The sequence below is a fragment of the Puma concolor genome, chromosome B1 (genome assembly GCF_028749965.1).
Source record: "Puma concolor isolate L17-30 chromosome B1, mPumCon1.1.hap2, whole genome shotgun sequence".
Taxonomy (NCBI): Eukaryota; Metazoa; Chordata; class Mammalia; order Carnivora; family Felidae; genus Puma; species Puma concolor.
In genome coordinates, this window is record NC_141670.1 from 166,629,711 (window position 1) to 166,644,237 (window position 14,527).

The 14,527-nt window shown below is 40.8% G+C and overlaps 1 protein-coding gene across 2 annotated transcripts in view; it reads right to left on the minus strand.

Annotated features, from left to right (window-relative positions):
• The window catches only part of SLAIN2 (SLAIN family member 2), a 75,434-nt gene extending 61,798 nt beyond the window's left edge, over window positions 1–13,636 (minus strand). The window contains exon 1 of one of the 2 annotated variants that reach the window (XM_025921317.2): window positions 12,963–13,636. In XM_025921317.2, coding sequence (XP_025777102.1) covers window positions 12,963–13,351 — 389 coding nt within the window. In that variant the 5' untranslated portion in view covers window positions 13,352–13,636. The remainder of the gene's footprint in view (window positions 1–12,962) is intronic. The other variant, XM_025921318.2, reaches the window with a different exon arrangement.
• Between the last annotated feature and the right edge of the window lie 891 nt (window positions 13,637–14,527).

Consider the following 14,527-nt stretch of genomic DNA (forward strand, 5'->3'; position numbering starts at 1 on the left):
ATTTAGATGTCTAGAAAACTAATTTCAGGATGTTAATCAGCAAATAACTGCCAAACTATTTTAGATAAGTAATAATTATACAAATTAAACCACCTTATTAACCTAGACTTATCATATGAAATTACAGACAAATTGTACCAATGGTCTCCCCCATGAAAAGCATACATAAAACAAAGAGGTCATGTAATAAGGTTCATTCTTAGATGTGAAGGACTATGACAAAAAAAATACAGTAAGTAAAAAACACCTACTATCTAGAAGTTAGGGAAGTTCATCAATACAATTTATTGATGAGAAGTCAGTCTGAGTTTAAAATGTCTTCAAAAACTTGAGGGAAAATTGATTTAAAGTAAAATGGATTTAATAGGATATGAAGAACTTATTCAATTTCCAATCGCAAACATTTTTAAGAAGAAATAACTATTTGCCTCCACCAGTTTGAATATTAAACAGCTTAAAAAACAAGAGGCAAGACCACCTGATCTCAAAGTCCATTTTAATTTCATTTTCTATGATTATATGTTCTACAAAGTTCCTACGGGCCCTGCAAAGAGCCTGGCAACTTTATCAATTTTCCCTAACATCTCTATTCTCAATCTGTTCTCTCCACTACAGATGCAGGGGGTTTATGTCAATAATAAAAGAATTCTCAAAGTAAAGAAAAAAGGGAGAAAATAATATAATGACAAACTTCTAGATACCAAGAACTAATTTTAACTAACAAGTAGTGAATAGGTAATGCAGTCACTATGAATATATATGCAATATTATAAATTTTTTTTTTAACGTTTATTTATTTTTGAGACAGGGTGAGACAGAGCATGAACAGGGGAGGGTCAGAGAGAGGGAGACACAGAATATGAAGCAGGCTCCAGGCTCTGAGCTGTCAGCACAGAGCCCTACGCGGGGCTAGAACTCACGGACCGCAAGATCATGACCTGAACCGAAGTCGGCCGCCCAACCGACTGAGCCACCCAGGCGCCCCTATATATGCAATATTAAACGATCATCTACAGAAGTGCAGCAGAGTAGGTAAATAAAAAGTCTAAAACTTATTTTAGAAAGTATTTCACACCTACACTCCTCTTTCGCCTACATGTAAATTCCTTTTCAATTAGCAAAATTCACAGTAGGGATGGAGAAAATAATCTTAAGAAACTTGAAGAGCTGGAAAAGTAGTTCCTAACTCTCCTCCTCAACGATATTTAAAAAAAAATTTTTTTAATGTTTTTTAAGAGAGTGAGAGAGTGCACGTAAGGGTACGTGTGAGTGGGGGAAGGGCAGAGATAGAGGGAAACAGAGAATCTGAAACAGGCTTGGCACTATCAGCCCAAAGCCTGACGTGGGGCTTGAACTCATGAACCATGAGATCATGACCTGAGCCAAAGCTGTATGCTCAACCAACTGAGCCTCCCAGGTGCTCCAACAATAAACATTTAAAATAATAATGTAAAGATTTTTATATATTACATGTACTTGTTGATTCCTTTATTTGAGGCCCTTTAAAAATTCTAATAAAGACCCTTAGTAAAGGCTCCTTTCTTTGAGACCCATGGCTGTTTCTTTCCTCAATAAAGGTATACCACTCTAGGTAAATTTAATGAAGAAACTGTGGCTTTATGGCGAATTAGAGTGAAATTATTTTGTTTTATAAAAATGTGGGAGCCTAAGAGGTACAGGTACATGGAATTAAAGCACAGGAATGCTAAAACTATAATTAAATAAAAATGTTAACGAGGGGCACCTGGATGGCTCAGTCGAGAGTCTGACTCTTGATTTTGGCTCAGATAATGATCCCAGGGTTGTGGGATCAAGGGCCACATCAGGGCCTCCATGCTTAGCATGGAGTCTGCTTAAGATTCTGTCTCTCTCTCTCTCTGCCCCCCTCCCCCACTTGCACACTCTCTAATAAAAATAAATAAAAATGTTAACTAACTGTCCATGTAAAAATAGGGATGATATTATGGGAATTGATTATAGGCCAAAAGGTCACAGGAAGATATGAATGTTACTTAAAACAAATTTCAACTCTACTACAAAGAAAAAAAGATTTGGGACCACTTCAGGTATTTACACATCTGCTGAAAACTTCAACCTGAACACAGCAGAAAACCTAAGAAATTCTTGATTTGCCTCAACAATTTAATTTCTCAAAAAGCTGGGAAAGAAATAAGAACTGTTATCTGTCCTGACCATCACCAATAAATTAACTGGATATGAAAATGACCAAAATGCTTGAAAAAGAGAACATCTCATTTTAGAATTTATAATAGAACAAAAAGAAAATTCTAAACATAGATATACAAACTAATTTTTAGAAAATTTGATCTAAAAACATTCAGTGCACATCTGATGATGCCAAAGAATTATTTCTAATGAGAGCGAAAGTAGTATTGTGCTTATGCTTAAACAAGTCCTTATCTTCTATTGCAACATTTAGTAATTGAATAATATGGTGTCTGGATGGAATCTGCTTCAAAATAGTCCAGGATGCTGAGGTTTGAGTGGCATAGATGAAACAAGAATGCCATGAGTTAGTAAGTGTTAAAGATGGATAAGCTGAGGTTCATTTTACTCTTCACTCTATTTTTCTACATGTTTGAAATTTTCCAAAATAAAAAGTTGTTTTTTTAAAGTTCAATGCAAAGACAGGCAAATCTGAAACTAAAATAATAAAACAAGCAATGAGGAGGAAGAGGACAATGATGAAAACTAACATTTATTTCTTTAAGTTGTCCCAGGAACTGTTCTTCACATTTTACATACATTACATTAAATTCTATATGGTTGCTATAATAATTATCTCTATTTTGGAAAAAATTAAGAGGTTCATGCACAAAGAGTAAGTGACTTGCTCAAGGTCCCACGGCTAAGAAGACGGGAAGCAGGGATTTCAACTCAGGCTATCTAGTTTGAGTCATAACTCTTAGCTACTATGTCATCTGACTCCAAAGAGCTCCAAAGGCCAATTCAGCACTAGAATAATGAGTATAAATTTTTTTTTTTCAACATTTATTTATTTTTGGGACAGAGAGAGACAGAGCATGAATGGGGGAGGGGCAGAGAGAGAGGGAGACACAGAATCGAAAACAGGCTCCAGGCTCTGAGCCATCAGCCCAGAGCCTGACGCGGGGCTCGAACTCACGGAGCGCGAGATCGTGACCTGGCTGAAGTTGGATGCTTAACCGACTGCGCCACCCAGGCGCCCCTAGAATAATGAGTATAAAAAGAGGTTCTTATATAAAGAAATTAAAAATGTATACAGAGCTCAAGCTATTAAAGACAAATGATCAAAAGACAGAGTGGGGAGGACATGTAATACCCCAAACTAAATAACAGTATAAATCTATTAAAAATAACATAAAAATATAGACAATCACAACTGGGTAAGGATTGAAAATTTTTAAATACAGAGTCAGACTGAGTTCCAATCCTATCTCTCAGCCATATACTTGAGTGACTATAAGCGAATTATTTAAGTTTTAATTTCCCAATCTTTAAAATGGGGGCTAATAATAGTCAGACCATATTGGATTATTAGGAAAGATAAACTATAAGGTGCTTAACATAGTATCTGTCACATGTTAATGCAATAAATAACTGTTAGCTATAATTAAAAATAAAAGAGCAAGGGGCACCTGGATGGCTCAGGTGGCTAGGTGTCCAACTATTGATTTCGGCCCAGGTCATGATCTCATGGTTTGTGGGATTGAGCCCTGCATCCGGCTCTGCGCTGATGGAGCCTGCTCATCAGCTCGGGATTCTCTCTCTCTTCTCTCTCTGCCCCTCCCATCCCATTTGCATACACACGCATGTATGCGTGCTCTCTTGCTCTCAAAATAAATAAACATTTTTAAAAAGAGCAACAAAAGTCACATTGAAGGGGGCGCCTGGGTGGCTCAGATGGTTAAGCGTCTGACCCTTGATTTTGGCTCAGGTCATGATCTCATGACCTGAGTTTTGTGAAGTCAAGCTCCACGTGGGTCTCTGTGCTGACAGCATGGAAACCGCCTGGGATTCTCTCTCTCCCCCTCCCCTGCTCACTCTCAAAATAAATAAACAACTTAAAAAATCACATTGAAAAATGTCCACTTTCACCTCCTGTATCCAACATTACACTGGGTGTTCTAGTCAGGGCAATTAAGCAAGAATACAAACAGCACTCAGATTGGAAAAGAGGTAATAAAGTTATCTCTATTAGCAGATGACGTGATCTTATATATAAAAAATCCTAAGAAATACACACACACACACACACACAATTACAGCTAATAAATTACTTCAGCAAGCTGCAGAATACAATGCCATCAATAAAAATAAATAAATCAATGATATTTCTATACGGTAGCAATGAACAATCCAAAAATGAAATGAAGAAAAACAATTCCATCTACAATGGCATCAAGAAGAATAAAATAACTAGGAATAAAATAGGATAAATGCAAGACCTATAACCTGAAAATTACAAAACATAAGTTGAAAGAAATTAAAGACCTAAGTGAGTGGAAAGACATCCAATGCCTATGGATTGAAAGAATAAACACTGTTAAAATCTGAAAACAGATTTATCTACACACTGTTCTACAAATTCATCTATAGACTCAATATAATCCCTGTCAAAATTGCAGCTGTTTTTTGAAATTTATAAGTTGATCCTAAAGTTCATATGGAAACACAGGAGACCCTGAATAGCCAAAACAATCTTGAAAAGGAACAAAATTGTAAGGCTCACACTTTCCAACTTCAAAACTTATTAAAAAGCTACAGTAATCACTACTGTCTGGTACTGGCATAAGGACAAAGACCAATAGAACTGAGAGTTCAGAAATAAATCCATGCATTTATGGACAACTGATTTCGACAATATAATGGGGACAGGAAAGTCTTCAAACAGTACAATGACAAAAAAAAGAATGAAGTTGGACCCCTACCTCCCACTATTTAAAAACTCAAAATGGATCAAAGCAAATGTTGGCAAGGAAGCAGAAAAACTGGAATCCTTTTGTTATGCTCATCAGAATGTAAAATGGTGCAGCTACTATGGAAAACAGTATAGTGGCTCCTCAAAAAATTAAACACAGAATTACCATTTGATCCAGCAATTCCACTTCTGGGTATATACCCAAAAGAAGTGAAAGCAAGGACTTGAGCAGATATTTGTGCACTCATGTTCATAGCAGGGTTATTCACAATAGCCAAGAGGTGGAGGCGATCCAAATGTCCATCGAGAGATGAATGGATAAAGAAAATATGGTACATACAATAGAATATTATTCAGTCTTAAAAAAAAGGAAATCACATCACATGCTACAACATGAATGAAACTTGAGGACATGATTCAACTTATGAGGCATCTAAACTCATAGAAACAAAGATGGTGGTTGCCAGGAGCTGGGGGGGGGTAAGGAGTTTTTGTTCTGTGGGTGTAGTTTCAGTCATGTAGGATGGAAGAATTATGTGGATCTGTTGCACAACAATGTGAATGTGGTTGACAATAATGAACTAGATGCCTGGAAATTGTTTGAAGGCTGACTTTTATGGTTTTGTTTTGGTTTTTGTCCCCCAAAATAGCATATACGTAAACTCCATATTTAAATATGAAAATAATCACACAAGCTCAGGTTTGGGATAGAAAGATTTAAGTATTGTTTTCTTTTGCCCATTGGGGATTATAAGATTAAATAAAGCTTTAGAGACATGTTCCCTCCCCCAAAGGAAGAAAATTCTGAGGCATTCTACAACAAATGAATCTTGAAGACATTGTGGTAAGTGAAATAAAACAGTCACAAAAGCACAAATATTGTATGATTCCACATGTATTAGTTACAAAGAATAGTCAAATTCATTGAGGAAGAAAGAAGGGTTGTCAGGGGCTGGGGAGGGAAGGGGAGTTACTGTTTAATTAGTATTTAATTCCACTTTGGGAAGACAAAAAGTTCTAGAGATGGATGGTGGTGATGGTTGCACAACAATACAAATGTACTTAATGTCACTGAACTACACACTTAAAAATACTTAACATGGTAAATTTGATATTATGTATATTTTACCACAATTTAAAAAATGGATTAAAGACCTAAATGTAAGAGGTAAAATTTTAAGAAAAATCTTGTAATCTTGGATTAGGCACAGTTTTGACATGACATCAAAAGCACAAGCAACAAAAGAATAAATAAGACTTCACAACATTAAAAACTTTATCCTTCAAAGGAGTCCATCAAGAAAGTAAAAAAAAAAAAAAACAAAAACAACATAGAATGAAAGAAAATATTTGCAAATCATGTATCTCATGAAGGATTAGTATCCAGTATATTTAAAGAATTCTTACAACGTAAAGTCACCCAATTAGAAAATGGGTAAATGGTTTGAATAGACATCTCCAAAGATAGCCAAATGGCCAATAAATAGATGAAAAGATGCTCAATGCCATTAGTCATTAGGGAAACGCAAATCAGAACCACAATGAGATACTAGTAGAATGGCTGTATAACAAAAAAGAAAGACAGACAGACAATAACAAGTGTTGGAGAGAATGTGGCAAAATTGGAACTCTTGTGTACTGATGATGGAAATGTAAAATGGTACAGCCATGGAAAACAGTCTGGCAGTTCCTCAAAAAGTTAAACATGGAGTTACCATTTGACTTTGTAATTCTACTCCTAGGTATATACTCAAGAAAAAATGAAAACATGTCCATATAAAAATTTGGTCAAGGGCACCTGGATGGCTCAGTCGGTTAAGCTTCCAACTTCAGCTCAGGTCATGATCTTGCATTTTGTGGGTTCGAGCCCCATGTCGGGCTCTGTGCTGTCAGCTCAGAGCCTGGACCTGCTTCAGAGTCTGTGTCTCCCTCTCATCCCTCCCCTGCTTGCTCTCTCCCTCCCCCTCTCTTAAACATTAAAAAAAAATTGGTCACAGCAACACTTTTCATAAATACCAAAAAGTGGAAACAATTCAAATTCTCATCAACTGATGAATGGATAAACAACATGTGGTAATATTATTCAGACATAAAAAGGAATGGAAAAAAAAAAGGGAAATGTTCTGATACATGTTACAACATGAACCTTGAAAACATGTTAAATGAAAGAAACCAGAAACAAACTGCTACATATTACATAATTTCATTTATATGAAATGACCAGAATAGAAAATCCCATAGACACAGAAAGTATGTAAGCGGAGCTGGGTTGAGAGGGATATGGGAAGTGACTGATCATGGGTTTGGAGAGTTTTTTTTGTTTTTGTTTTTTTAGTGGAGGAAGGTACTAATGAAAATGTTCTGGAATTAGAGAGTGGTGGCAGCTGCACAACTTTGTGAATATACTAAAAAAGTCACTAAATTACACACTTTATAAGGGAAAGTTTTATTGTATGTGAATTATAGTCAACAAATACTTATGGAGAATAAAAAGTATATCGAGAACATTAATATTAAAAAAGAGATAGCCTATAATACAAGAGCAAAATATGCAATGCTACTACATGACAAAGAGTGGGCAGAAAGATTCTTCTTTACCTTCTGTTTTTCTGCCGATACTTGGTTCAAATGCACAATCTGAAGAAACATTCTTCAAAGGAAACTGAATTTTCAAATGAGGCAGGGTGGTAGACAGTAAATCAGAGTGTAAGCCAGAATGTAGCTTGAAAAAGGTTTAGGCCTACCCCTCTAAATAATGTAAAAGAACTGAAATTCTGTCATTGAATTATTACTGATTCAAAATATATCAATCTAAAATAACATGTCAGGGTGTCTGGATGGCTCAGTTAGTTAAGCATCTGACTCTTGATTTCAGCTCTGGTCATGATCTCATGATAGAGTCCCACACTGGGTTCTGCGCTGTCAGCACAGTGCCTGCTTAAGATTCTTTCTCTCTCTCTCTCTCTCTCTCTCTGCCCCTCCTGCATACCCATGCACTTGCACTCTCACTTTCAGTCTCTGTCTCAAAAGACGTACAATTTAAAAAATAAAAAAATGGGGTGGGGGGGCAGTGCCTGGGTGGCTCAGTAGGTTAAGCGTCTGACTTTGGCTCAGGTCACGATCTCGTGGTTCATGGGTGTGAGCCCTGCATTGGGCTCCATGCTGATGGTGCAGAGGCTGCTTGAGATTCTCTCTCTCTCTCTCTCTGTCTGTCTCTCTCTCTCTCTCTCTCTTCTCTCTGTCCCTCCCCAACTTGTACTCTCTGTCTCAAAATAAATAAATAAACTTTAAAAATAAGTAAAAATAAAAATAAAACATGTCAGAAAACAAAAATAACATGTCAGGGTCAAAGTGTGGATAAGAGGAAATATGATAATTTCTAAAGAGAAAAATAAGTAGGTCTAGAAATTCCAGACTGGGGTGCTTGGGTGGCTCAGTCGGTTAGGCCTCCAACTTTGGCCCAGGTCATGATCTCATGGCTCATGGGCTCGAGGCCCATGTCGGGCTCTGTGCTGACAGCTCAGAGCCTGAAGTCTGCTTTGGATTCTGTGTCTCCATCTCTACCTCTGCCCCTCCTCTGCTCGAGCTCTCTCTCTCTCTCTCAAAAATAAACATTAAAAATTAAAAAAAAAAAAAAAAGAAATTCCAGGCCAAACTAATTCCTTGCAAAATTTAAAACTGAATTAAACAAAATGTTTGTAAAGTTAGAAAAGGAAAAACCCAGAGGATTCACCACGGACAATTCAAACCAAATAAAATGTAATTTCTATTTTCATATGTTTACTTCAGTGCAGGTAAGAACCCTGTAGGCATAGTATAACTTAATTACAGCAAGCAATTTGGCAAAATGTTTCATGATATCCATACAAAATGGTGTATGGGCTTGATAATAACAAGTGACACTAACAGTTATCGAACAACCACAATGTGTGTTGATTAATGGACTGATGTTAATCTGAAGGGATTCTAGCTGAGCTGCACTTTTCAGAGCCCTTTATTCTGTCATTTTAACATTTTTATCAACAACTTGAGGACCACGTAGATATGCGTACCAAATATGAAAATGACAAAAAAAATAGTAATAAATGCCTAAATCAAGATTAATGAAATGAAATATAAAAGCCTGATTTAAATATAAAAGCCTAATGTATACACACACACACACATGCAAATACCAAAAAAAAAAAAAAAAAAATCATTACACAAAAACAGGGTTAGGGAGATTTAGTTTAACAACTTGTATATAAAAGATACTGAGTGCAGTCGACACTACTGGCTCATATTAACCATAAATAACAGAAACCAAAACTGTTAATGAAATATTTGGTTTCAAAACAATAGCATTTAGCTCAAGCAAAGTGTATCCACCACACTGGTCAGATATCGTCTAAAATACTGAGTACAGGGGGCGCCTGGGTGGCGCAGTCGGTTAAGCGTCCGACTTCAGCCAGGTCACGATCTCACCGTCTGTGAGTTCGAGCCCCGCGTCGGGCTCTGGGCTGATGGCTCAGAGCCTGGAGCCTGTTTCTGATTCTGTGTCTCCCTCTCTCTCTGCCCCTCCCCTGTTCATGCTCTGTCTCTCTCTGTCCCAAAAATAAATAAACGTTGAAAAAAAAAAAATTTAAATTTAAAAAAAAAAAAAAAAATACTGAGTACAGGGGAGCCTAGCTGGCTCAGTCAGTAGAGCATGTGACTTTTGAGCTCAGGGTTGTGAGTTCAAGCCCCACATCGGGTGTAGAGAGTACTTTAAAAAATAAAATCCTCAAATAAAATAAAATGTTGAGTACAACTCTGAGTAACATGTTTAATGACAATGAGCAACTAGAATTCATTAAGAGAAAAATGATCATGGTTGAAGGATCAGAGAATGATATTACCTTAGGAATAATAAAATAAATTGGGATTGTTTTGCTCCACAGAAGAGAGGAGAATGCTCAGAGTGTGTGGTGGGTAGAAGAGGTCAGCCAGATCATGATAGCGGTCTTCAAATATTTTAAGGGGCCATTCATGTGGAAAAGGTATTATACTTAGAAAATGCAAAATACAATGGGAACAGCATAGGCTTTGATGTCATAAAGTCCTGGATTCAAATCCCAACTCCAACATTAAAACTGTGTGTTATTTGATGCTCAGAAAGACCACATTTCCTTACCTAGGAAATGATACTTACCTCACAAGTGGATGAAAATTAAATGTAAAAATGTTTTTAAGCTACCTGGCATAGCCTGATACACTGTGATGTACAATGATGTTAGTTCCCTTCTCTAGACTTTTCCAATCTGTTCTAGAACAGTGCTTTCCAAACTGAGAAACAACCCGTTAATTCATTAATTAATGGGCCACAAAATCAGCTTAATGGGTTGTAACTAGCATTTTCCCCCTAAAGAAACAGAATAGAATAGAAAATATTAGAGTTTGCCACAAAACTACAGTTCTGTAAAACTTTTGTTTCAATTATTCATATATACATGTACTAGTCTATGATATAAAATGTTTTTCTTTATCATGAAGGTGGGTCCAAAAAAAAAAAAAATGTCTCTGAAAGTCACTGCTCTGAAGCACTGTTTTCTAATTGTGTTCCTTGGGAGCTCAAAAAACATTTACCACTTAGAAATGTACTATATTCAATATGCATCAGTGTATCGAACAAGTCCAATATTAAAGAAGCCTCTTTTTGTTAAACTTTCTACCCCCACATATATTTAACCTCAGACCCACCATTATTTTTTCACACAGTATCTATTAACACTTTCATAACTAGCATTTTATGAAGGAGGGAAAACATTCCTCTAGATGGAAAAGAAGGTACAATGGGTATAAGTTACAGAAAGTAGATTTCCAGTTTGCTAAGAAAAGACTCTCGATTCTTTGAATCTTCCTCCCCCTGCCACTAACACCTGCCCCCTTAGCACTTATACTCCAAAAACATACTCTAACGCACTTTAAGTACAACTTATAAAACTTTCAGTTCACACAAATCTTTTCAGAAAAAGGATAGGATCAAGATACATTGCCAGGATTAAAGCAGTAAGGAACTATCTGGTCAAAAGAAAAGTCTGCCACAGTATTTAAGATGTCTTGCTTTACCTGAACAAAGTCTGTGCTCAGAAAGCAAAGTAGCAGAGTACGTATTCAGCTTCTCCAAGAGGAGTCAATGTTCTAATAATACATAATCTAAAATGGGCTCATGAGTGCAGCTAACCCTCATTATTAAGAGCATCATTATCATCATCACTTGGAAGAGGCAAGTGAGGATAGATGCTTCTGGATTCTTTTAAAGTGTACACACACCCAGAATTCCTTTGGGAGGGCATGATCTCACACTAATATGAAAAACTGTCACTACCATAATCAGTTCTAATAATATTTGGTATTACTTGGAAATAAAATAATGGCTTGATATCGTATATTCAAGAGTTTCTCTGTAATTCAAACCTTCCTAATTGGGAGTTACAAATATCTGACTCTGCTCTAGCAGTTGTCAGAGCATAAAAGGCCCTTCCCACTCTTTCCCCACCCCAGGCTCCAAAGTTTTCCTCAACTACTTTGAACCATTATTTTTTCCCAATTTCTGAGCATTCTCAGTATTTTTGCTCCTCTCGTTTTGTTTTGTTTTTTTTTCAACTCACTGTTTATCTCCTAGTTTATTCAGCTGCATAAAACTTGGCTCCCACCAAGACTGTAATTGCCTTAATGAACAGGGATCAACATATTAAGAATCTTCAGACTTTCCCACAAATCCTTAAGAGCTCATTGAATACTTTGTGACTTAAATAACTAGGCTCAAGAGTAATAGTTTTGGAGAGTTTACTGTATGCCAGACCCCGTGCTATAAAAGTATACCCGGATTAGCTCATGTAATCTTCACCACTCCGCAGAAATTAGCACTATTCTTTTCTCCATCAAACAGAGGAAGAAAGTGAGGCTCAGAGTTAACTTGCCCAAGGTCATACAGCTAGTGTGGCAGAGCCAGGGCCTGAATCCAAGCAAAGCTCTTAACCAAGTAACTGTAAAGTTGCACCCCTGCAATATCAGAGTCCATGAAGAATTTCCACTTCACTGAGTTACAAGTTTCAATTTCAACCGAGTTGAGACATTGTAGCTACACATCAAAACTTTAAATTAAGAAAAGAATTTCTTACAGACATCTTTATGGGGTTGCAATAAAAAATGAGGGAGAACGCCTCCGATGTCCTTTCTATTTATGTGATATTATGGTGTGGGTCACAATCCTACCAAGAAGTGGCTTGTGAGAATACAGCTTTGGTTTAGATTTTTAAATAGGGCTCCTTTTCTCTGCTCCGAGGATGACATGAAAAATTAAGGAGGGATGTGGTAACTGTCACCTCCCAGCTCCGAAAACTGCCAGCCCCAATTCTTGTTTAAAAAATAAGAGCCGGGCTCTTGTTCCACCCCTTGACTTTCCACACAAAGCAGTACCATCCTCTGCCCTCTTCACACAAAGCAAGCTTTACCCCACTACCCAAAGGGGAGTGCTGATTCACATGGTCTCCCCGTCGCCGCCAGAAACGTACCCATCTCCCAGCGGTCCGAAACACTGACCACCGCGCTTAGACCGCTTCGGTCCGCCCTCCCCACCCCCACCCCGCGTCCGGCGATACCTCATCGAACAGACCCCTCCCCGACATCCAAAATGCTCAGGCCACCTTCCGAAAGCCAGTATTTCACACAAAGCGAGATCCCTTCCTTACAAAGCGGTTTCCCACCCCCGACTCCTCCCACGGCGAGCAGCCCCCTTCCCGGGCCGTGCCAAACCACAGACCCCGCAACGGGGTCCAGAACCCAGAGACTGCACAAGCCAGGGGGACAACCGGCTACAAATCCTGTTCCTCCAGCACGCCTCGAATCCCCCCAACTCCAGTCGACCTCTCCGCAGCCAAAGCAAAGCCAAGCACGAGTCCCCGTCCGAGAGCGGATCCCGCCACACAAAGCGAGGTGTCTCACCAGGGCTACCCGCGGAGGACGCTCTCCGCCCCCGGGCCCGTCCCCGCCCAGCCCCGGCCAGGCGGCCCGCGCTCACCAGCTCTCCTCCTCCTCCTCCCAGCCTGACAGGCGCTCCAGCTCCTCGGGCCGCAGCGGCTCCACCTCGTCCAGCAAGCCGCCCTCGCCCGCGGCCAGCAAGGAGGTGGCGTCCCGCAGCTCCTCGCTACTCGTCCGCCTCGGGCCCGACCCGACCCCGCTGCCCGACTTGGCGTTGAGGCCCAAGGGGAAGCCCCGAGGGGACGCCGTGCCGGAGGAGGGAGTGGACGCGCCGGCCCGAACCGGGCTGCCGGGCCCGAGGGAGCCGACGCCCTGCACGGCCCCCGAGCGGCTCCTCAGCTGTTCGTTCTGCTTCTCCAGCTTCTTCACCAGCTCCTGCAGCTTCCGCACCTCCTGGTCCGCATTCACGTTGGAGTTAACGTCCTCCATCCCGGCCCCGCCGCCTGTGCCGCCTGCCACCCGCTCAGACTCAGCGCCGGGGAGAGGGCCGCGGGGGAAACAGGCGTCGCCGCCGCCGCTCACTCTAGCCGAGGCGCCGGCATACAGCAGGGCCAGGCCCCACCGCCAGGGTCCCCCCAGCTCCGGTTCCGAAGCGCCGCTGGCCCCAGCCGAGCCGCCTCATCTGCGCCGGCTCCAGGATTGGGGGAGGCGGCGCCAATATCCGGCCTCGGCCGCCATCTTCCCTCCGTCCCTCCGCCCCCCGCAGCCCGGCCCCGTCGGTGACCTCAGAGCGTCGGGGGTGGACGCGGCCGCCGGCGAGCGCTGAGAGGACCGCGCGCCGAGCTCGCGGAGGGGCGGGGCCGTGGGCGAAGCCGGTGGGCGGGGCCTCGGCCGGAAGGGGCGTGGCGGGCGTCGGTGGAGGTGGGAAGCCGCCGGGCTGGCTGGGGAAAGCGATTCCGGCGGCAGGCGGGGCCCGGGCGGAGAGATAAGCTGGCCGAGGCCGGAGAGGAGTAATGAGGGCTTGACTGCGGGAGGAGCTGAGATCGCAAACTCACACTCGCACTCAGCTGCGCCTGTTGGTCTTGGATGGGGAGCGTGGTGTGCTCCCCACCCCCAAACACTGGCGTGTGGAACCAGCGCCCGAGTGTGACCTGTGTCCTGGCTGGCTCTCTGGTGGGCGCTTGGCCGGGCCCCTTGGACAGAGAGTTTATTTTGTCTGTTTGTTCAGCAAATATTTATTCGATGCCTGCTTGAAATAGGAGATTGTCAGGGCTGGCAGGAGCCTCAGGGTCCATCGGTGACCTGTTTCTTCCTCTGAAAATGAGAAAACAGAATCCCAAATCACTGAGACGTCTAAGATCAAAATAATAACCACAAGTTGCTGAATGCATACTATGGCCCAGACACTGTACTAAGCAATTTAAAGGCATCTTATCCATTAAAAGTTCTCCCGACTTAAAAGTTTATTGCACACTGGTTTGGAAGCGGGGATATAAAACCGCCCCCTCCTCCCCTTTGTCTATTAATTGACCCCTAAACTGCTCTTAGGATCGTTTCTTGGAAAAACTTTGCCATAGTGTGTCTTGACTTTATATTTTTTAAAAGTGTACTTTTTTAAGTTTATTTATTTTTGATAGAGAGCTGGGGAGGGGCAGAGAGACAATC